We start from the raw sequence: 22124 nt of genomic DNA, 5'->3' as shown, positions 1-22124 counted from the left end.
AAATACTAACCAATAGAATAAAAAAGGGAGTGAGTGATCCAACATGGGAAGCAGGATAAACAGCAAACTCATAGAATGGCAGATGTCCTAAACAGCACTCTGGCCTCAGAGTCAGCCCTTAAGGCATTCGGATCCAGCTGAAAAGCCCATGAGAGTATTTCAGGCATGGAAAGCCGAGATACTCTTGGAAAAAAAAAATTGAAAGATCTCCACGAGTGAGATCCCAGTGGAAAGAACAGGTCATCAAAGAAGGAGGTACCTTTCTCTGAAGGGAGGAGAGAACTTCCACTTTGACTATGACCCTGTCAGAATAAGATCGAAGTCGGCGAACTCAAAAGGCTTCCATAGCCTTGGCAACTCATGATTAGAGCCTAGGGTAATTACTGACGCCATAAACAAGAGTGTCAATTTGTTAAGTCAACAACAGGAGTCACTGTACACTTACTCCTCATGTAGGAGCTCTGTCCTTAATGTGCTGTACATTGTGATTTAATGATATAACTAGTACTCAAACAGTATTTTTCACTTTGTGTCTCTATGTGGGTGCAAACTGTTGAAATCTTTACTTTATATATACTAAACTGATCTTCTGTATATAAAGAGAATTGAAAATGAATCTTGATGTGAATGGAATGGGAGAGGGAGCAAGAAAGGGGAGGGTTGCAGGTGGGAGGGAAGTTAAGAGAGGGGGGAAAAGCCATTGTAATCCATAAACTGTACTTTGGAAATTTATATGCATTAAATAAAAGTTAAAAAAGAAAAGAAAAGAAAAAAAAGTTTGTAGTACAAAGCAGGGCAGCCTCATTTGGCATGTGGTGAGAATGGCAATGGTAGAGTGTAGAGTGTGGATAAAAAGGATCACATGTGAGCCAAGAAGCCGAGAGACCAGCTAGACCTACCCTGTAGCTTTTGTAAACAACCTTCTTGCAAGAACTGTCTTCCATGAACACAGTCCTGACGCCCTAAGGACCTTGGACCTCCTGTAGGCCTACCTCCCATATAATTGGATCGTCTCAACATTTCCAGTAACATTAACTTGTAACTTTCGGGGTTAAATGTCTTCAGAAGAGGCTGGCTTTGTGGTACAGTGTGTTACATCTCTGCTTGGGACTCATACATCCCATATAACAGTGTCAGTTCAAGTCCCAGTTGCTTAATTTCTGATCCAGCTTCCTGCTAATATGCCTAGGAAGACAGTGGGAGATGGCCCAAATACTTAGGTCTCTGTCACTCAGGTAGAAGATACGGATGGAATTCCTGGTTCCTGGCTTTGACATGGCCCAGTCCTAGATATTGGGATCATTTGGGGAGTATATCAGTGACTAAAACATGCCTTTCCCCCTCTCTACTTCCATCTCTCTGTCACTGTGCCTTTCGAATAGTTAATAAATAAATAAATCTTTTAAATATATCTGCTTGAGTTGGGGAGCCAAATTTCATTCAATCTATAGCACCAGATCTCTGATGTCTTTTTATAAATAAAGCCAAAAAGCGCACAGCCCTTTCAAATGACCTCCCTCTTAATATCACATAGAGAGCTTCGAATGTAACATACGTATTCCAGCTGGGGCGGGGAAGAGTGAATAATAAGCATTCAGACCATAACGAATAATTCATGTTTTCACTTTAAGAAACATCCAGTTTTGAGGAGGATTAAGATAGTGGAGTAGGGAGGGAGCTTACTGCTCTAGTCTAGGAGAAGATAGTTTTAAAAAAGTGGAGAGAGTGCAGTCTCTGGGAAGACTTAGGGAGAAGATGGCAGAGGAAACTCCACACAAATTAGGGGGACACAGCAGACCTCGGTGGAGGGTGTAAACATGCACAACTCAGGACCACAGCAGCCCAAGAGCCTAGAGCCTTTGCACCAGCTTTGGAGAGAGGTGAGACCAGACTGCAGCAACTCAAGCCGCTAGTGATAAAGCTGCAGGACAAGCCAGGAGGGAATCGGCTTGGAGCCCTGTGGGGGATAGTGTGCCTGCCAAACTAGAGGAGAAAAAAATGGAGGGCGGGAGTTTCTCTCTCCCTGATCATCCTGCAACAGCATCTTGTAACAAACCAATGGAAAGTGGGAGCCATTTTGGACATATGTGTGCAGCTCATGTCTGCACCCAGCAACCAGCCCAGCAGAGACTCCTGAGTCTGGCCGGGAGAACAAATGAGGGGCTGGGTGCTCCTGAGACTGAAAACACTGAGACTGCAGGGTTTGAAAACACTGAAGCTGTGTGGAAAGGCAGACGGGTGTGGCTGGGACTTTGGGCTATCACTGTGGGAGGCTCCATGTGATTAGGCTCCCTGGTTCCCTGGTGAGGGACATTGCTGGGGAATCTGCTTACACCAAGGACTGCACAGATCCTTGTGGAAGTGTGGACAAATATTATACCCACTGGGGATAGTGCCCGGGCACTGGTCTTCTTTGAGGAGAGCGAATGAGCTGAGTCTACGCCAACAGAAGAAAAACCTCCCCTCTGATTAAAAAAAAAAAGCGAGCGAGAGAGAGAAAGATGTACCACGCCCAACCTAGGTTTCACCTTAACACTCTCATCACCCTAGAGCACTGAACAGAGCTCCCTGGCCACACCAACCACACTCCTCTACGTAGTCCTTGGAAGAAGACACTCCACCAATGCACACATAGTCCAAAGATAAAAACCGCCACAGCAAAAAACTCAAAGACGCCAACCAATATCTCCTCAAATGCTGATCAGTAAATGCACCAATTCAAGAAACAAGAAAAAGGAACACAGTATGACAACCCCAAAAGAATACAACACTTCAATAATAGATTGTGAAGATAAGGAGATGGAAGAAATGCAAGAAATGAAATTCAAAAAATTGAGCATAAGATTACAAAGTAATCAGAAGCAAATGCATGAACTAATGAAATCTGTACAGGACATGAAAGAAAATTTCTCCTGTGAAATTGAGATCTTAAAGAGAAAGCAAAATAAAATCTTGGAAATGAAGAATTAAATAGAACAAATAAAAATATGCAGTGGAAAGCCTCTAACAACAAGAAAGAATATCTGACATAGAAGAAAAATCACAGAAAATTATACAGTCAGACAAAAAACAAGAAGAGGAAATTAGAAAACTAAGAAACACAGTTGGGAATCTACAAGATACTATCAAAGACCCAACATATGTGTTCAAGGAGTTCCTGAAGGTGTGGAAAGAGAGAAAAGATTAGAAGGCCTTTTTAGTGAAATAATAATGGAAAATGTCCCTAATTTGGGGAAAGAAAGGGACATCCAAGTACAGGAAGCACATAGAACTCCTAATAAACACGACCAGAAAAGATCTTCACCATGATATATTGTAATCAAACTTTCCACAGAAAAACATAAATAAAAAATTCTAAAATGTGCACAAGAGAAAAGCTAGATTACTTTCAGAGGATCTCCAATTAGACTCACAGCAGACTTCTCATCAGAAACCCTATGGAGAGATATATTGCAAGTCTTAAGAGAAAAAAACTGTCAACCAAGAATAGTGTACCCTACAAAGCTCTCATTTATGAATGGAAGTGAAATAAAGACCTTCCATTACAAACAGAAATTGAATTTTTCACTGACATCATACATTATAGTTAATTTAACAATTAACAAGAGTTACTGTGAACTGACTTCCCATGCAAGACCTCTGTCCTCAAGGAGTTGTATTATAACTATGTCTAAGTGCTCCCAAAAGTTGTATCATTCTCTGCTGCTTCCTTAAACTTCATTAAGTTTCTAAAAAAAAAAAAAAAAGTGAAATTAACTTCAAGATGCAATGACTTTGAACAGCCCTTGTCTGAACTGCTAAGGAACAATTTGTTTTGTTTTGTTTTTTTTTCACCATGCAAATTGTTGAGAGTTGGTTTTCTGTGTATAAAGTTAACCAAAAATGCATCTTAGTGGAGAATGGGACTGGGAATGGGAGAGGGAAGAGGAGGAGTGATGGAAGAGTGGGTGGGAGGGCGAGTATGCTGGGAAGAATCGCTATATTCCTGAAGCTGTACTTATGAAATGCATGTCTGTATTCCTTAAATAAAAGATTTATTGGGGGGGAATAAATTTAAAAAAAGAAATCTTTTTATCATTATAAGAGCACCTTTATATGGATTAAACTTTGGTTGCTCTATGACTTTATCAATAAAATTCTGAGCAATTACTACATGCTGGAGATTCTGTTTAAGGAAGAAAAAATAGTAAGAAACATTCTCTTCAAGATTTAACATCTAACTGCATAGAAAGCAAATACATTCAAGAATTAAGAAATCTGCAAACTCAATGGTAAAAGTAAATTAACTTAGTATTTTAACTCAATTCAGCTACTGATTGCCTTTTATGTACAAAGTACCATGGGTGGAGAATTTTATAGATATTTAATTTACTAGCTTCCCAACCCAGTGAGTTAGGGTTCATGATCTCTCGTTCAAAGACCAAGGGATGGAGGCCCAGGCTAGTGATTTGTGCAAGACTGCACAATTAGAAAGCAAGTAGTTACACTTGTAGCCACATGGTTTCCGAAATTTAATATCTTTTTTATTGTACCAACCTTTTCCTAGATTGTTTATTTACTGGATTTTTATTTATCTGCATCTATTCTAATCTCTCCTAAATTTATGGCTCATGAACTTACCCAGTCTCATTCAGAATTAGAAATGCCAGCTGCTGAGTCAAAAGATAATTCTTTCATGAGACTGGCCATGGGTAAACACTGATTCGCAACAGTGTCTCGTGGTAATACTCTCCTGGCTATGTTAAACAGGGATGTTCACCTTTGTAACTAAGTCACTCAACAGATCTATGGCAGACTTGACTCATGCCTTTACCCTGATCTTAGCTCTGCACAGATATTAGGCATTGCTTTATAAGACTACTACAGGTAATTTCCAGAAAAAAATCAAATTAATGAATCTGAAAGAGAAACAGAAAAAAGAAACAGAGATCTTCCATCTAATGGTTCACTCTCCAACTGCTTGCAACAACCAGGACAGGGCGTGGCCAATGCCAGAAGCCTGGAACTCTATCCAAGTCTCCCATGAGGGTGGTAGGACCAACATGTGCCATCTCCTGCTGCCTCCCAGGAAACACATTAGCAAGAAGCTGCAATTGCAAACTCCAGTATGGGATGTGTGTATCCAGACCACTATGACAAATGCCCTTTCCTTGCCAGAAAATTAAATTAAAATCATATAATTTTTATATATTTTTTTCAACTTCTTATAAGGAATTAGAAGTATAGTACACACTGATATTTTTCCTTATCTACTTATTTTTGAAAAAAAACTTTCCTGACCAAATAGAAAGCATAATATTTATTTATAAATAAATGGAAAGTCCTGTGAGAGCCATCTTGAACTTTTGATGACAAATACATACTCCCTGCATTATCATCCAGCAAGTGTATCTGTTTCTGAAGTTTAGGATGAAAAACAAAAGAATCTTAAAATTGTTTACTTTTGGACATGTATTTTTTTAAACATTTTATTTTTATTTGAAAGTCCAAGTTACAAGAAAGAGAAGGAGAGGCAGAGAGAGAGGTCTTCTATCCACTGGTTCACTCCCCAGATGGCCTCAACGGCTGGAGCTGTGCTGATCTGAAGCCAGGAGCTGGGAGCTTTGTCCAGGTCTCCCATGCAGGTGCAGAAGGCCAAGGACTTGGGCCATCTTCTGCTGCTTTCCCAGGCCACAGCAGAGAGCCGGATGGGAAGTGGGGAGCAGCTGGGTCTTGAACCTGCACCCATATGGGATGCCAGCACTGCAGGCGGCGGCTTCACCTGCTATACCACAGTGCCGACCCCTAGATGTGTATTTGAAACTTTCATTCCAAGAGATAGAACATCAAGTCTAGGTGATTAGCATATGTGTTGTCAATTGGTCCAAAGTTTGGATGGGTTTGTAGGTCTGAACATACTAATACACACTGCTTCAAGGTACATTTGAAAAATTAAGGGCTTATCCTCGTAAACTAACTGGTATGAGAGGTTTAGTATAAATACGTTAAGTAACTAGACAAATTAAGGTTGTTCCTAATAGGCAAAAAGGAAACATTTGATTATTTCAGGAAAATCATGACCATGAGACAGAAAAATCTAACAGTTTTGAGTCAGAACAACTGAATTAAAGTGCTGATTCCACTAAATGAAAGACATGGAGTGTTGAGCTGGTGTTTGCCCCTGTCAAGCTTGGTGTTCACATTTGTACACCAGGAACAGTCAGATGTGACTGGCACAAGGTCTGTTGGGAGTCCAACAGTTGCCTATGCAAGCTACATATCTCCAAGTAAATATCAAAAGTTTTTCTTCTATCACGTGCACTTACTGCCCTCCTTAAATTATTTCATCATTATAAACACAATATCTAGGACACTCTGATGGCTAATAAAATGATTTTCAAAGGAAACTAAACAAAACCACTCTGGCCTCTAAGATTGGAGACTTATGTTAGTATTTATTACTTCAAATTATTCTGATGGATGGAGTCTTCCTCTAAGCAGCCCATATTAAATTCCAAATGGAATCCTATTGGAAAAGTAGAACCACAACATCAGCAGTACTCTTTGAGGGTTCTTGTCAATCTGACAGGTTTGACAGGCAGACAAATTTAATTTATTAAAATATTCTGTCTCGCATTTCTAAAAGACAAGGGATTTTTACACCATAAATGGGCTGTTTTTATAGCCTTATTAGACTAAATGCATAAAGTCAGCTCTTTTTATTTGGAATTCATTAACTTGGAATTTGGAATGTAAAAACTTGCAGTCCAGTTGCTGGTACTTGAATGTATACATGAATATTTTGGCAAAATTCTCAATCTGGAATTTCTCCTTTTATAAAGCAAATGGCAGTTTCATACAAGAGGAAATATTTTACTTGTATGATGTGCTAAATTTTCTGGAGATATTTAGCGTAGTTAATACAGATATTGAGATGCCAATGCTTTGTAGTAGAGGCCTTGGAAATACCTTTGCAAATTTAGGATTTCTTTAGACAAGGGGCTTAGGTTTGTTTTTCTTCAAAGAAATTCCATTATTTTTATTTAAGGATTGTGGTCACAGTTAATATATTTCCAAGTTTTTGTTCAAAAGACCATTTTAAAATTAAACCTTACACTCTTTAAAGTTGAAATATTTCTATAAGTAATGAGCCAATGTATTTTCTTAGGGTTGTCAGTTCTATTAGCAATCGTTCCACTTCAGCTGTTAGTTCTACTTTTGCAAAAGGATCCTGATCTGTTGGTACTTCTCTCTCTTGAGAGCTCACCAAGAGCCTTATAATTGGCATGTGGCCCTATGCTTTTGCTTCTGCCCTCACCCTGGCTCCATGAGCAAAATCACCCATCTTGGTTAGTCATCACTGCTTGCAACCCAGGCATACTCCAAGAAAACCCTTATATGTGCACAGTTTCACATAAAAGAACATGCCACAACCCTGTGTGAACTGAATCGTAGGCAGCCATTTCATCTGTCAATCAAGATCTTGTCTAAAAAGGTGTACTGGGAAGATAACTGATTAGTAAATCAAGTGCTAATGACCCAATAATCTTAGTTTCTCAGCCCATGGATCTTGATACTGGCCATTTAAATTTTTACTTCTACAAACACTATAGAACCAAATTCACTGTAAATTCGGCATTTTACATAATAATGACAGAGGTAGTTTATTATATTTAAATAATAAGAACCCATACTTATCTATATTCCCAACTACTAATACAAATTCAACCATAATGGGTGATTGTCTTAGAAATATCATTCAAGCCCTCTATACCAGTGATGAGTTTGATTTCTTGAAGCTGATACACACTTTCAAATGCTCATTCATTTGCTATTTTACAGTATTTAAAAAATTATAACTTGACCACACTTTATATCCATGTAGCCTAAAACAAAGACTTGCCTTTAATAGAAATCCAATAAATGTTTAAGGATTTTATCTCTCTTTAAGACATTAATGTAAAAACTGCATCCACTGTTCTTATAGTAGGGATAGATGCCTTTGAATTAAATTAACTGAATTGAATTATATCAGCATTGGTTGAGCACCTAATATGGACCAGATAGCAGTTATTAATGAACCAAAGATCGAAATGTCAAGATCTCTGCCTCAATATTGAAACCTATTTTAGAAGGCAATCAGGTTTCCATTAACTTAAATAAATTGCATTTGACATAGTCTAGGGGCTGAAAATTCAAACATTAAATTTATGGAGTGGGTGTTAAATGTTTGGATAAAATGTTACAGGAGATCAGTGGTAGAGAGTTAATTTTGCTGTTTTTCTGTTTAACGAGGGGGCATTGCAGGAAAAGGAGAGGCTTCAAAGAATAGCCAAGAACCAAATGGATTCCTTATTGGAACTCAGGAAAAAGAGTAATTTTTTTGACAGGCAGAGTTAGACAGTGAGAGAGAGAGAAACAGAGAGAAATGTCTTCCTTCCGTTGGTTCACTTCCCCAAATGGCCGCTATGGCTGGCACGCTGCGCTGATCGCAAGCCAGGAGCCAGGTGCTTCCTCTTGGTCTCCCATGCATGCGGGTGCAGGGCCCAAGCCCTTGGGCCATCCTCCACTGCCTTCCCGGGCCACAGCAGAGAGCTGGACTGGAAGAGGAGCAACCGGGACAGAATCCGGCACCCCAACAGGGACTAGAACCTGGGGTGCGAGTGGCGCAGGTGGAGGATTAGGAAAAAGAGCATTTTTAAAGTGTGGAGGAGGAGAAAAGAATGTAGTAGACACGTGAAATGGAAATGTAGCAGACAAGAGAAATAGCGGGAGAAAAGGCATACATTGCCAGGGCTTTTGGAGAAAGGTAAGTGCCCCATACAGATGATGTCCAGCAAGAATTCTCTGCCTTGGAGCGAGATGAGAAACTTCAGAGGTGAGAGGTGAAGGTTCCAGGTGAGCCTGGGGGTGAGGAAGCAGACTGTGTGTGTTGTGGAGGAGCCTGGATTTGTATCTCGTCTGTTATAGAAAGCCCTAAAGGTTTTAAAGAAGTCACATTGGCAGAACACATTGGGTTTAGAGCATTTATTTTGTTGGTCTATAGAGGATGGAGTAACTACTTCTGTTCCCGTTTTCTTGTATAGATCCTGTCTTATAAAATTACACACAAATAAAACAGATGCACACAAGGGGCACTGATTTCTGAAATCAGAACAGTGAGTCTGTATAATGAAAAATCTCCTCTCCTGTCTTCTCTGGAAATTGCTCTCTGGGAAAAAGCAATGTCTCACCAGAACTCCTATTTGCCTGGATTTCTAATCCCAAATTAGCAATACTATTTCATTCTAAAGAAGTACTCCATTCTTGACATTTGACACTTTTTTCCTTAACAGGGTATTATGACTTAAAATCCTAAATTAAAATGGCTTTTCTTAGACACTGACAACCATTACCATGACCCAAACCGATTAAACTCTATTAAAGGCCCAGCAGTATGATGAGAATAATAGCTTCCTGGAAAAGTGTGGGATTCTTCTCCAAGGAGCTCCAGGGAAAATATCAAATATAAAAATATATATATATAAGTTATAAGACATTTATATAGTTACATTTTTTAGTGCTCAAATGCATTTAAAATTATCCTTGCTGTTCAGATAACTGGAGATCCAAAGTTACCCATCAAAGGAGCTGTTTTTCTGCTGCTGCCCCTGCTGGGAGGGCAGGAAAAGTGATATATTTTTTTCTTCCTTTCACATGTGCCCTGGGTGGCAGGTGTAGGGATATTTGCTTGGTAATAAGACTAAGAGAAATTCTACTTTCCAAAGTGTGAGCAGTGCCTGGATTCTCAATAGAATCTTTCCTTTCTGAATGAACATCTCTAGTGCTCTTCGGCCCATTTACTAAAGTGGCTCATATGGGGTCTATCTTGTTTCATCTTTGTTGTAAGTCAATCTTCATTATTTTGCCTTCTAACTTGGCAACTCTTAAAAGTATCTCACCTTGGTAGAATTAAATTACCAAGAGAAGAAAAACCTGTGTTCCCATCATAATACCACTTATAATGTAATGTTTCTACCATTGGACACAGGGCAGAGAAAACTTTTAAACTGTGTATGGCTAATCACCCATCATGTGTAGTGTAATAACATGCAATGTTAATTCCTCAGCATTACAGCATATTTTCTAAATAGAAATTGATTTTCTATCTATGGTTCTTAGGGAGAATCACAATACATTAATATATACGTTAGCCCATTTCTACCTTGGTAGGCTTGGTTAGGCTCAGAGAGAACACGTACTGAGAAGCCCATCTTCCTCTTGCCTTGTTCTTTCAGTCATTCAATAGACTCTAACCGAGGGCCTTTTGTAAGTGCATGACTTTTCAGCTACAAAAATGAGTAGGTCACAGAGCTTTCCCAATAGACCTAATAAGCCTACTGAGAGACAGATGTACAGTAAAGGAGAGGCAGAGGGGGTGGTGCAAACAGCACAAAGGGGGTATGCAGAAGAAAATGACTAAAGCCACCTCATAGTGTGGAATGCAGTTGCAAAGAATGACGACCAAAATTACTGCTCAGGAATTGACTGGCAACCAGATAAAGGGGACAGTGTAGAAAGTGTCTGAAGAGGCCGGCGCTGTGGCTCAACAGGCTAATCCTCCGCCCAGCGGCGCCGGCACACCAGGTTCTAGTCCCAGTAGGGGCGCCGGATTCTGTCCCGGTTGCCCCTCTTCCAGTCCAGCTCTCTGCTATGGCCCGGGAGTGTAGTGGAGGATGGCCCAAGTCCTTGGGCCCTGCACCTGCATGGGAAACCAGGAGAAGCACCTGGCTCCTGGCTTCGGATCAGCGCAGTGTGCCGGCCACAGCACGCCAGCTGTGGCGGCCATTGGAGGGTGAACCAACGGCAAAGGAAGACCTTTCTCTCTGTCTCTCTCTCTCTCTCACTGTCCGCTTTGCCTGTCAAAAAAATAAAAAGTGTCTGAAGCATGAATGAAAATTACATGTTCTGCAGTGTCCTGTGTGGTCCTGGTAAAAGCTGAGAGCCGAAGTAAAGGCAGCTAGGAGAACATGGGCAGGCCATGAATGACTGTGACTGGCCCACTAAGGAGCTGAGCTTTACTTGTGAGTGATTGGTCTGTATTTACAAAGATCACTATTGCTGCAGGTGTTTGAATACAGGAACTAGAGGGCTAGAGACAGTAGAGGAAGCTGTGGGACAAGCCCGTGTGAAAAGGGACTCCAGATTGGGGTATACATGAGTAGCATAGAGTATTTCTGACCATATTTATGAAAGTGTCCATTGTTTCCCCAGATAAAGGCAGGTGAGTCCTGTAAACATGGCCAAAAGAGTGTAAGAATATAGAAACATCAAACACCTATCCATAGACACACACTGACACTTTCACATACATGCACACACCGTCAACTCTCAGTGATCACTGGCCCTGTGAAATCTTCCTTCTGTGGCTTCTCCTGAACTACATGCTTGCTCTTGAGCCTGTATCTGGCTTTGGCCTCAAAGAACAAGGAGCCATCTGAGGAGGCCTCACTGTGGTGGGGAGAGGTTACATCCTTAATGTGTTAACTTTAAAATAATCAGGAGGTGCTCTGGCTTCTTTGAGATGATAAACTTTTCCCTGAATGGGGTTGGCAAGTAGTATACTGGAGCAGTCACATCTGAGTATCAAGGAAACGGATGATTTTTCACATCTGAGTATCTGAGTATCAAGGAAACGGATGATTTTTCATAGAAGCATGTCCTAAATGTTCCATGGCATATACTTATCCTAAAGCAATTGTTTGCCATTTACCTGAAGTTCTAATGTAAATGACTCTCTTTTATTTTGATTTGCTAAATCTGATAACCCTAGCCCTTAGCCTTGCCTCACTCTTTCTCCAACCTAGTGCCCTATTCCCTAACACCTCCCAACCCTCCCACTGACCCCACTGGTAGATATTTCCACTGAGAAGCAAAAGGCAGCACAAAATAAAGTGTGTAGGTTACTGGGAGATGTATTACAATGTCATTGTTAGTGTGATCAGCTGATCTGCTCATTCTCCTGAACAACCTGAAATGCGCAGCCAGTGGGCTTGGTACTGAGCAAGCAGCTGTGATTGAATTTGGAATAATCTAATTCCCAAAGCAAATATCAGCATACTTATAATAAAGAAGCCCTCAAGTGTCCCATTGTGATAAAAGCAGAACATTAACGTCTACATCACAGAATGATGGCAAGAATTCTCTTAGGAAGCAGAGAGGCAGTCCTCACATGATTTTTTTCTACATTTCAGGACATTGAATGGTGAGCTCAAGTGAACTCCTGAAGTATTTATTTTGTGCTTGAAATTGAGGACATTGGCTCTATCATATTTAATATTTTATAAGCATCTACTCTTTGGGTGAAATTAAGTTCAGAATTTTTGTTTATACGAAAAGGAACTGGATTATAAAAAAACAGGCATAATAATTATTTTGATATTTTATTACATAGTTATGTTTATTTAGAAAAACACCCATGACCAAACCCCATCAGATCTGATTTTCCCAGAGAGATAAGTGCATATTCTAATAAGTCTTTTCCTACATACCGGAAAATTTTTCTTAGCAAGAGCTACAATAAATTTCCTTCTGAAGGAATCATCTTGTGATTTCATGCAAGAAAAATACCTGCTTGAAGTGAATGAGATGAAGTTGTGAGAAGTTATAGTCAGAATTACTAGCTTGCTTTCCTCTTTCTGACCAAATGACATTTCATATTTTTCCTGGATTCTTTGATAATCTTATTTTTTTTTTCTAGCAGCCAACTAAATATTCTGAATGCCCTTTAATGGAAATCAATCAACCTGAAAGCTCATAAATTGTTATTTCCATGAGCTTCTGGGATGGGAAAGCCCTGCTAAATTCACTTACAGAAACTTCTTTAGGTCCTGCCATGTAGACAAGTCAAATGCTGGGCTTTCTGATTTTCTTGGTTAGTAATTAAAATCAGTGAAGCATTTGCACTAGAGAGCTGCTACAGTTTCAATTTTATGAAGCCCTACTATGCGCCTTGCTCTATCAGTCATCCGCTCATAAAGCCCATGGCATGCAGATGCATCCATCTGGGGGTTTTGCCAGTGAACACAGAAATCATAGGACTCACCCTCAGCCACATGGGCAGGAAAAACTTTTTCCCATCATGGCCAAATACATAAGAATTCTCTTCTATTTCACGTTCAAATGAGGCAAATAAACAATCTCAAAGGTAAATTTTGATTTATGAAATCAAGGGGATTTTTAAAATTATTACTGTTGAAAAGTAGGATCTTAGCTTTTTTAAAAACTGTCCTCAGTTAGAATGGAGATTGGTTCTTCCCTGTTGAAAAGCTGATTCGCTCATTATAGCATCTCATAACCTCCCCACTTCATCCTGCTTCTTACTTTTCAATTACTTCTAATCTTTGCAGCATTCCTTCACATCTTATCATTTTAGTTAGAACAACCAGGAACCTGTTCTTTCAAAAGTGAGACTAAAATCACCTGCACAAAGCTCTCGTTTCCTTCTTTTTGTTTGTGCTTGGTGTTATGCATTGCTGTTTGTTGTCTAGTTACTCATCAACCATTATGACCCATAGAGCTTTTCCTCTTATTGTAGATCTCAAGCCAACTGTTTTGATACAGTATGTATCTTTCTGTGTGTATGTGTATGTGTCTGAAGGAAATAATTGCTTGTTATAGGCACAAAACAGGTTTTCAAAGAGTTCATGGAAAATATTAAGACCATGCGTGGATTTCAAAAAAAATCTTTTTGCACCAAATAAATTTCCCACTTCATTCCATTTTTCCACAAACTTTCTGAAATAATCTGGTATGTGTGTTTATGTATATATGTAGCATCTTTGTAAATTGCATATGTATGTGTATGTGTATCTATACATATATACATATACATAAATGTATAAACATATATATGCAGATAGAGAACTTCAAAGAGTTCATGCAAAATGCATCTTATGAAAAAACAGCGATGGATTTCAAAAATTTTTGCAACAAAACTTTCAATTTCCTTTTCTACAGTTTTCAATGTTTCTTGTAAATATATATCATATGGAGATTCCACCAATAGCTATAGTTTATTTATTTATTTTTATTTTTTGACAGGCAGAGTTAAACAGTGAGAGAGAGAGAGAGAAAAGTCTTCCTTTTTTCTGTTGGTTCACCCTCCAAATGGCCGCTATGGCCGGTGTGTTGCAGCCTGTGTGCTGCGCCAATCTGAAGCCAGGAACCAGGTGCTTCTTCCTGGTCTCCCATGTGGGTGCAGGGTCCTAGGACCTGGGCCATCCTCCACTGCACTCCCGGGCCACAGCAGAGAGCTGGACTGGAAGAGGAACAACCAGGACAGACTCCAGCACCCCAACCTGGACTAGAACCCGGGATGCTGGCTCCACAGGTGGTCCGCCTCGTGAGCTTTGGCGCCAGCCAATAGCTATAGTTTTAAACATAGATCAGTTGATGTGGGTCATGGATAATTCTCTTACTGCAACTGTTCATGTTTCAAGAAACACACTATCATGTGGGTAGCAAATCATCTCTGAAAGCTAAACACTAACTAGATTATCATCATTTGCTTAAAAAAGAGAAAGCAGGAAGCTTTGAAGATAAGCCTGTGGATGAAAGAGAATTAGGTTGCGCTATTATGATGTGCAATTCAGTGTGAACTTTTCACTGAAATTTGACCCTATTGCCTTCATTAGATGACTTAAGACATTTAACTCTTAAGGGTGTTGAATGTATAACACACACAAAAAATAATCTAATATGGCAATATTTGAAGGCTGTTAGGATATACTGGCTATTCAAGTAATTCATTATTTTGTAAACACCAAGAACATGCTTTTCTGGAAAAGGAAAAGTCATTCAAACAGTGGTGTTCACCACAGAAACGTGACACATAGGGGAAGATACACATGGAAATTTTTAAAAATGTAGGCACATCATGTAATATCAGTGACCTTACAGCAGTTTTGTGTATGATGTTCTAATGTGGCACAGCATTTTTCTGACTATAGGTTAATATATATTACTCCTTTTATTAAAATACTGTCATGACAAGGACTTAAATGTAAATATTGAGTTATATATATATATATATATATCAATTTGATTCACTAATATACTTTTGTTAAATAATAAATGCATAAATAAATCTATAAATTCTACTTTTTTTTTTGTAAAGAAAGTATACACTTTGGGAATGACAGGTTTTCAGGACAAGTTTTGTTTAAAGTATTCCCAGCCCTCCACCTCTTTATTTATTTCTTTAAAAAACAAAATATATATCCAAGCACACTTAGAACTAAAAATACCAGTGTTTTTATGTTTTAAAGTAGCAGTTTGCTTTTCAGTATTACCACCTGCAAGTGGAGGGAGAGTGCAGTATAAGGATCTGTCCCTTCCACCCCGAGCAGGTGAAACGGAACTAATCTCCAGTGTAGCCATAGTCAACGTCATGAAAATTACTGGGGAGCTTCAATCTCTTGAGGACAAATGGAACCAAACCTAAATTCTTGACCCTTATTAAAATGTGAGGAGACTTTTGGCTTAATTTCTAGAATTCTGATAAAATCCATAAATATTACATTCACCCATGATAAAAACCAAGTATACCCATGCCATCTGCAAAGGGAATTTTCACCTTCGTGGTTTCACTTGTCATTTGTCATTTTAATGCCCTAACATTGTACACCTTTTTCAGGATAAATCCATTAGATAATGCCTTGCTTATATGAGCTTACCTTAAAAAAATCCATAGGAAAATGAAATTAAAAGATAAGTTTATTTTGGTGCAAAAAATTTCAAATATATGCATAGTTTTTTCATGAACTTTGTGAATACCTCCTCCTACACATTGGCTCTCTGAGATTATTGCATGAAAGTAAATTTCTTTTCATTATGATTAAGAAGTACCCTGTATCCTCTCCATAAGGTACTACCATTAGAATTATTCTTCCATTGGTTATTAACACTGACTAGAGGATAATAAGTGATTAATTCAACAGGAATATGGGAAACCTTCAAATCTTTCTAGTTCCTTTTCCAACCAGTGTTTTATTGCTGTGAATTTGTAGAAGCATTATAATCAACCAAATCTAGAATGCACCAGTATAATAATGAATGCTATTTTAACTACCAAGTTATTTTTTTTTTAATTACCAGCCCAGTCTCCACAAGTGTAAAGCCAATAAGCCATTTCTCTGTTAGAGTAACCCTCTTTGTGAGAGATAAATCAGATTATGTGCCATCAGAGAAAATAAACCTTGGTTTAGGTGTGATCGAAACTGACTCGTTTCTTTTGCCGAGTCCCAGTCTTTGAGTGATAGGTGGAAGACAAAATGTCAAGAAGGAGTCCTGTTGAAACAAGTGCTTAGGATGGTGTTTAATACAGCAGGGAACCAAGATACAGTAAAGAATGTGAAGCATGTAGTTACAACAAAGACCTTCGGTTTATGATCTGCCAGCTGTTATTTGAAAGGGGAATAAATCAGGGAAGTAAATGACTTTTGATTCTCCATACATGCAAAGGTAAGTTAGTTATTACAAAAGTTTTGCGGCTGTATGTGCTGAAAGAAAAGCATACGCATTTAAACATTTTCTAAAAATAAATCACTCAGTAGGCTTAAGAAAAAATACTTTAGTTCATATTTCATTGATCTGACCTTTTGATTCAAGATCAGGGAATAAATCTAGGATGAAAACTAAAAATCAAAACAGAAATTAATCTTCTACCATGGAAAAGGCATTTCCAGTCAGCTAACCTCGACTAGTTTTTATTGCATTATTTTTGAAATGCCAAGAAACTGGCTTTGGCTGTAGTGGTTGCTATCCAACTAAATCACACCAGTCAATATGCAGTTGCTTGCAGCAATTAGCTCAACACCATTGTCTGACAAAGTCCCTTGGAAGAGATGTAAATGCTGTAGGTGTCTCACACACTAAATCAAGTAACAATCAGTCAGGCTGATGCTGCCATGAAAGCAGAAAAGTTTGCACATCCTTGCGGAAGGAAGGAGGTTCTCACAGCCTTAGTTTTTGGCAAAACACACATTGTCCTGATCCTACAAGTTCTTCCCTGTTTTCAGGTATGCACTGTGGGACTAGCTCAAGAGGAGGGCAGGAAGCCACCAACTCTTCCATTTGTTTTCAAGGAGATCAGGAGGAGAGGAAGAAAAATGGAAATACAAGTATAAAATGATAATGATACACAACATGGAGAAAGAAACATCATGGAACCTGCTAGCAATCCACCAAAGCAGTAAACCCTCTATCAGACAGGAATTCAGTACAACACACACATAACCAACTCCACCATTACTAGGGCTGCTGTTTAAAGCCAAAAACAAAACAAAACACTAATAACAAAACAAAAACAAAAAACCTACAATATCTCAAAACAGAATTCTCATACGATTTGAGAAAAACAGTGAAAAGGCAATGTTAGCTAAGCTCTTAGCTAAATCCACTCTTAATGGCCCCCAGTATTTCAACTATCATGGATTAAAGCCATGAAAATAAAAATTTCAATTTGAAATTTTATTAGCATGTTGCTAAAATGGTCAATAAAAACATCAACACGATAGGCTTGGTTGACATAGTTGGAAAACTGCTCTCTCATTTGTAAAACTTTGTATTTCCACTTCCCCGAGTTCTAGGATTTTTATGCTAGGAAAAGCCAAACTAAATATACTGGCTATGGTGCTGTAAGAATGCTGGTTTTCTGGAATGTTGCCATGTTCTCTCCCTCCCTCTCCTCCAACCCCTTTAAAAATAGGACTATTTTGGAAATTCAGCAGCCCAAGGAGGTGGCAGTGGAGGGTCAGAAAGATAAGCGCCCTTCTGCACACATTCCCCTTCCTGGACACCAGGTGCGCCCTCACCATTTCCCGGGCGGGGCCCTCTCTCCTCACCAAATTAGCTGCGCCATTTTCCTCCCGGGACCGGGAAGGCTTCCCTGCTGCCAAGCGGGAACACTCACGGGCAAATGCAGGTGGGGGTGGCGCTCGCTTCTCCTCGGTGGAGAGAGCAGGATGAAGACTCTGCCTGGCTCAGCCCTGAGCCTGGAACACAGGTCTCTGACCTGGGGCTGGAGAGCTGGAAAAGTGCGGGCAGCCTCAGGATAAGCAGGGTCTCCAAGTGCTCTCTTGTGGAATTACTCACAAGTGCACAAGGGACGGGCTGATTTCTTGGAAATCCTGCGATCCAGGGACACAACCGCAGCGGAGCCGCACTGTGCCGGGAAGAGACCAGGTCTCGCCTCGCCTGGGTGGCGGTGTGCGCGCTTGGGGCGGCGACGGCCAGCTTTTCAGCAAAGGGTGCTTTCCCTGTCGGACGAAGTCACTGACCATTGACTCTCGGGGAAAGGTCACGTCACTGACCCCCTGAGCCCCGTTCCCTCTGTCCCCCTTATAACTCCAGGGAAAGGCTCCCGCTGGGTCCACCCACCCCGTCCCCACCACCAGGGCTCTGGGCCAGGCTTGCGCGCCCTTCGGCCCCGAGGTCAGTTCCTGAGGCTCCCTGCCAGTGGCCGAGGGGTGCTGGGGTGCAGCCAGGGCCCGCGCGCGCGAGGGAGCAGGGTTGGAGAGTCCGGGTGCGGGGGCGGGAAGGGAGCGGGGCGCGGGGGGACAGCGGGGCAGGCGGCCCCCGGGCAGCTACTCCTTTTCCTCCACGAGGTCAGCTAGCTCCTGGAGCACGCGCAGGCGGCCGCTGGCATCGATGCGGCGCTTCTCGCGGATGAGGTCTTCCAGGCTGTGGAACCTGGCGGTGTGCACTTTGTTCTCGCCCAGGTGCACCTTGAGATAGTACTGCTGCTGCGCCGGCTGCGTGCCGGCCGGCACCTCCCCGCCCGCCTTGAACTCCCGCTTGCCGAAGCGGCACCAGGCGGCGAAGCTCTCCGAGTTCGTCCAGCAGATCTCCTCGGTCTTGAGGCCCAGGTGGCCGCAGGCGTTCTGCACCACCAGCTCGGCCACCAGCGGGCGGTAGCGGTACCAGCTATTCACCACCCGGCCCACGTTGGCCGCGCCCGCCTCGTACAGGCTGTCCTGGCGGATCTCGCCTTGGTGCAGGTGGATGATCTGCCCGCCGCCCACGTAGACGGCCCAGTGCGGGGCGGGCGCGGGCGGCTCCGGCGCCGGCTGCAGCCACAGCAGCTCCAGCAGGTCGCCCGGCTCGCAGAGCGCGGGCAGCGCGGTGACGGCGTAGACGCTCAGGTCGGCGCCCTGCGGGCCGCCGCTCACTTTGGAGAAGATGCATTCCTGGCCCCGAAAGGCGGAGAACTGAGTCTCGTTGAGGAGCAGCTGGTGCAGCAGGTGGTGGTGGTGGCGGCTGGGGCTGTCTGGGCAGGGGGTGCAGCCTGGGGGCGCCTTCACGCCGAACTTGTCAGGCTGCCCTCGTTCGTCCAGGTCCTCCTCCTCATCCGAGAAGAAATAGGCGACCCCGACCCGCAGCTCGTCCTTTTCGATCCCGGACGGGTCTCCCGTGGGCAACTCGCTGTAGTTGAGGTGGGTGATGCGGTCCAGTTGGTTGCCCATCAATGACGAGGCGAGGCGAGGGCCAGGAGCCGGGATCTGCGGGAGCGGAGGAGAGGCAGAGACACTGTCAGAGTCGGGGCGTCCCCTCCAAGACCGGTAGGGCCCCTCCCGCCCGCCCCCGCGCGGGAGTCACCTGCGCCAAGGCCTCCCTGGGGGCGGGGCGGGGGCGCAGAGGAGGCCCCCAGTCGGCCAGGCGCGAGCTCGCGCCACCATTCAGCCTCCGGACTCTATCCCAGAGCCCGGACCAACTCCCACAAGAGACGCTGGAGAGCGTGGGAAGTCCCAGTGCGGAGCCTCGAGGCAGACAGACCCTTGGAAAAGGACGCGAGGGGAGTGGGAGGGAGAGGGGCCGCCCGAGGCCAGGGAGAACTCGCGGCTCACCTTGCTGCCCCCTCCCTCTGGAGCCCACCGCCCAGCTTTGCGCCTGGCAGCGGATCGCACAAGGGCCATCCGACACGTTCGCAGGCGTTCCCTGGACCCCAGCGTGGATCCGCACACTTGGAGCCCAGACAGAGCGCGGCTGGAACGCTGGTGTGGCCATGCCACACACATCCACAATGACAAACCTTCCCGACGACGACGACACGCCGGCACGCCGAGACCCACACAATTGGAGCCCACGCCTGCTGGCTCGCCGTGCACGAACAGCCCGCACCCGGGCACACCTGCCCACACAGCCAGGTGCACTCTGCCCTTTATTACTCTTGCCGTCTCCCCGGCAGAACCCATCGGCCTGAGCTAGGGCGAGGCTGCTCTGTCTAAAATAACCTAACAAAGAGGCAGAGGGAGAACTAGTGCAGGGCTCTAGTGAGGGGGTGGTGTGGAGAGATCCGCTTTCAGCCAAAAGGCCCCTCGGTCTCCTACCCGGTACAGGATCCAAGAAAAAGAACAAAAACCAAAACCCATTTCCAAGGCAAAGACTGCTGCTTCTCCGTACCGGTGATTTCCCTGCGCCCGATACCCAAACTCCTTTAAAGTCTCCTGGTCCCCATGGGTGCTGCGAAGGCGGCGGCGGCGAGTGGGTCCTGGGCGACGCGTGGGGCTGCGGCTGCGCTCCGTCCCACGCAACCGATCGGTGCGGTGCCAGGTGCGGGGCCGGTGCGCCTGGGGTCTACGCTGGCTGGGGCGCCAGCACCACCGAGGAAGTCCTGGCTCCACTCTGCTTTCCCACCGCCGCGCCGACGACTCTAAGTAGCCAGAACAGCCGGTTCCAGGGCCCGCCCCGTGGCGAGCTCATTGGTTGGGGCGGGTGTCCAGGCGCTGTCAGTCTGCGCCGGAGCCGACTTGGAGCAGGGGCGGGTCCCCAGCTTGCTCCGCCCTGCCCTGCCCCCCTCGCGGACCGGAGCGCGCGCGGCCCCCGGGGAGCGGAGGTGTGAGCGCCGGCGGGGAGCGCGCGAGGGGCGCGGCGTTCCTGCAGCGCCCCCAGCTCCTCCACGCTGGCTGGAGTCGAGCGAAAGGTCCGCCCGCGTTCCTGGAGGACAGAGTCCCGCAAAGACGCTGAGTGTGGGGGAGGAGAAGAAACCCCAGTGCCCCCAGGCCCGGCCCAGACATTGCGGGCGGCCCGGGCAGGGAACCACGTTGTTGGCTGCGGGCACCTGGGGCCCTGCGGGGACCTCTGGAGCCTCTGTTTCATAGGGTGCATGGGGCTGGACCTGGGTGCCTGTACCCTTCTCCTGCCCAGCAGGAACATCCTTGAAATCGCGCCTGACCCAAGTGAAGCTGCTGACCCAGCGCTGGCGCTTGGTTTGAAAGCGAAGCGCGTTTTCAGATGGGTGCCCCAGGTCTCAGCGCTGGCCGGGGCCCCTCCTTGGCTGTGCCCATGGTTTTGGCTTGTGGTTTGCTATGAAAGGGTGCCTGACAAATGCTGACAGTAGGACGTGAAAATGTGTTCCAGTCTCCTGAATTGTCATTACCAAGGGATTTTTGTTTTGTTTGTGGGGGAAGAAGGACGTCCAGCAGTAATTAATGTTACATTTCTGGATGGGGAGCTAATGAGAGAGTGTGCCCTGGATATTGGATGCTGAAAATGAATTTCTTGCCTAGGAAGTTCTAGACCAACAGTTTCAAAAAGCGTGTAACATTAAGCCTTGTGGTTCTACTCCCAATGCTACTGGACTCCAGCAGCTTTTGTAAGACACCTTATCTCTCCCCTAGGGAGAACTAGATGTTTTCGTTTCATGCCTTCTGGGCAAACTCAGACCCTTCCTCATTTAAAAAAAATTTTTTTTAATAAACTTGTGTTGACTGCTTGTATATAGCATGTGCTCAATAGATAAACCTTGCCTGATTCAATGCATGTTTGTGTTATTTAGTGAATGATCGGGTGTTTGGCTTTGTTTTAACTTTCATTAACGTGGGTAATACAATGCCTAGTACATGTGTTAAGTGAGATAATATGCTAAAAGTTTGGCTTTGTGGTACACACTATTATGTTTCCAAGCAGTTCTCCAGCATCATCAGGGACTTGATAAAACACAGATTCTCAGGCTGTACCACCCGTCTATTGAAATTAAATCTCAGGATTGCTTGTAGGAATTTGCGTTTTCAACAGACTTTCTGGATGCAGTGGAATAATTACTAGTCACGCACTGTCAAGTGTGAGAAGTTCTTCTCTCGAGTACAGTGACAGTCCTTGAGGAG

The 22124-nt window shown here is 43.5% G+C and overlaps 1 protein-coding gene across 1 annotated transcript; it reads right to left on the bottom strand.

The window, feature by feature from the left end:
* Nucleotides 1–16217: 16217 nt before the first annotated feature.
* LRATD1 (LRAT domain containing 1) lies at nt 16218–20579 on the bottom strand. Its single transcript, XM_062210133.1, has 2 exons — nt 20422–20579; nt 16218–19520 (listed from the first exon to the last, which is right to left on the bottom strand). The coding sequence occupies exon 2, from the start codon at nt 19482–19484 to the stop codon at nt 18606–18608; it is 879 nt and encodes a 292-aa protein (XP_062066117.1). The 5' UTR covers nt 19485–19520; nt 20422–20579; the 3' UTR covers nt 16218–18605.
* Nucleotides 20580–22124: the final 1545 nt, after the last annotated feature.

This window comes from Lepus europaeus, chromosome 13 (genome assembly GCF_033115175.1).
Source record: "Lepus europaeus isolate LE1 chromosome 13, mLepTim1.pri, whole genome shotgun sequence".
NCBI lineage: Eukaryota > Metazoa > Chordata > Mammalia > Lagomorpha > Leporidae > Lepus > Lepus europaeus.
Note: the sequence above shows the minus strand (reverse complement) of the source record. Positions and strands in the feature narration are given on the sequence as shown.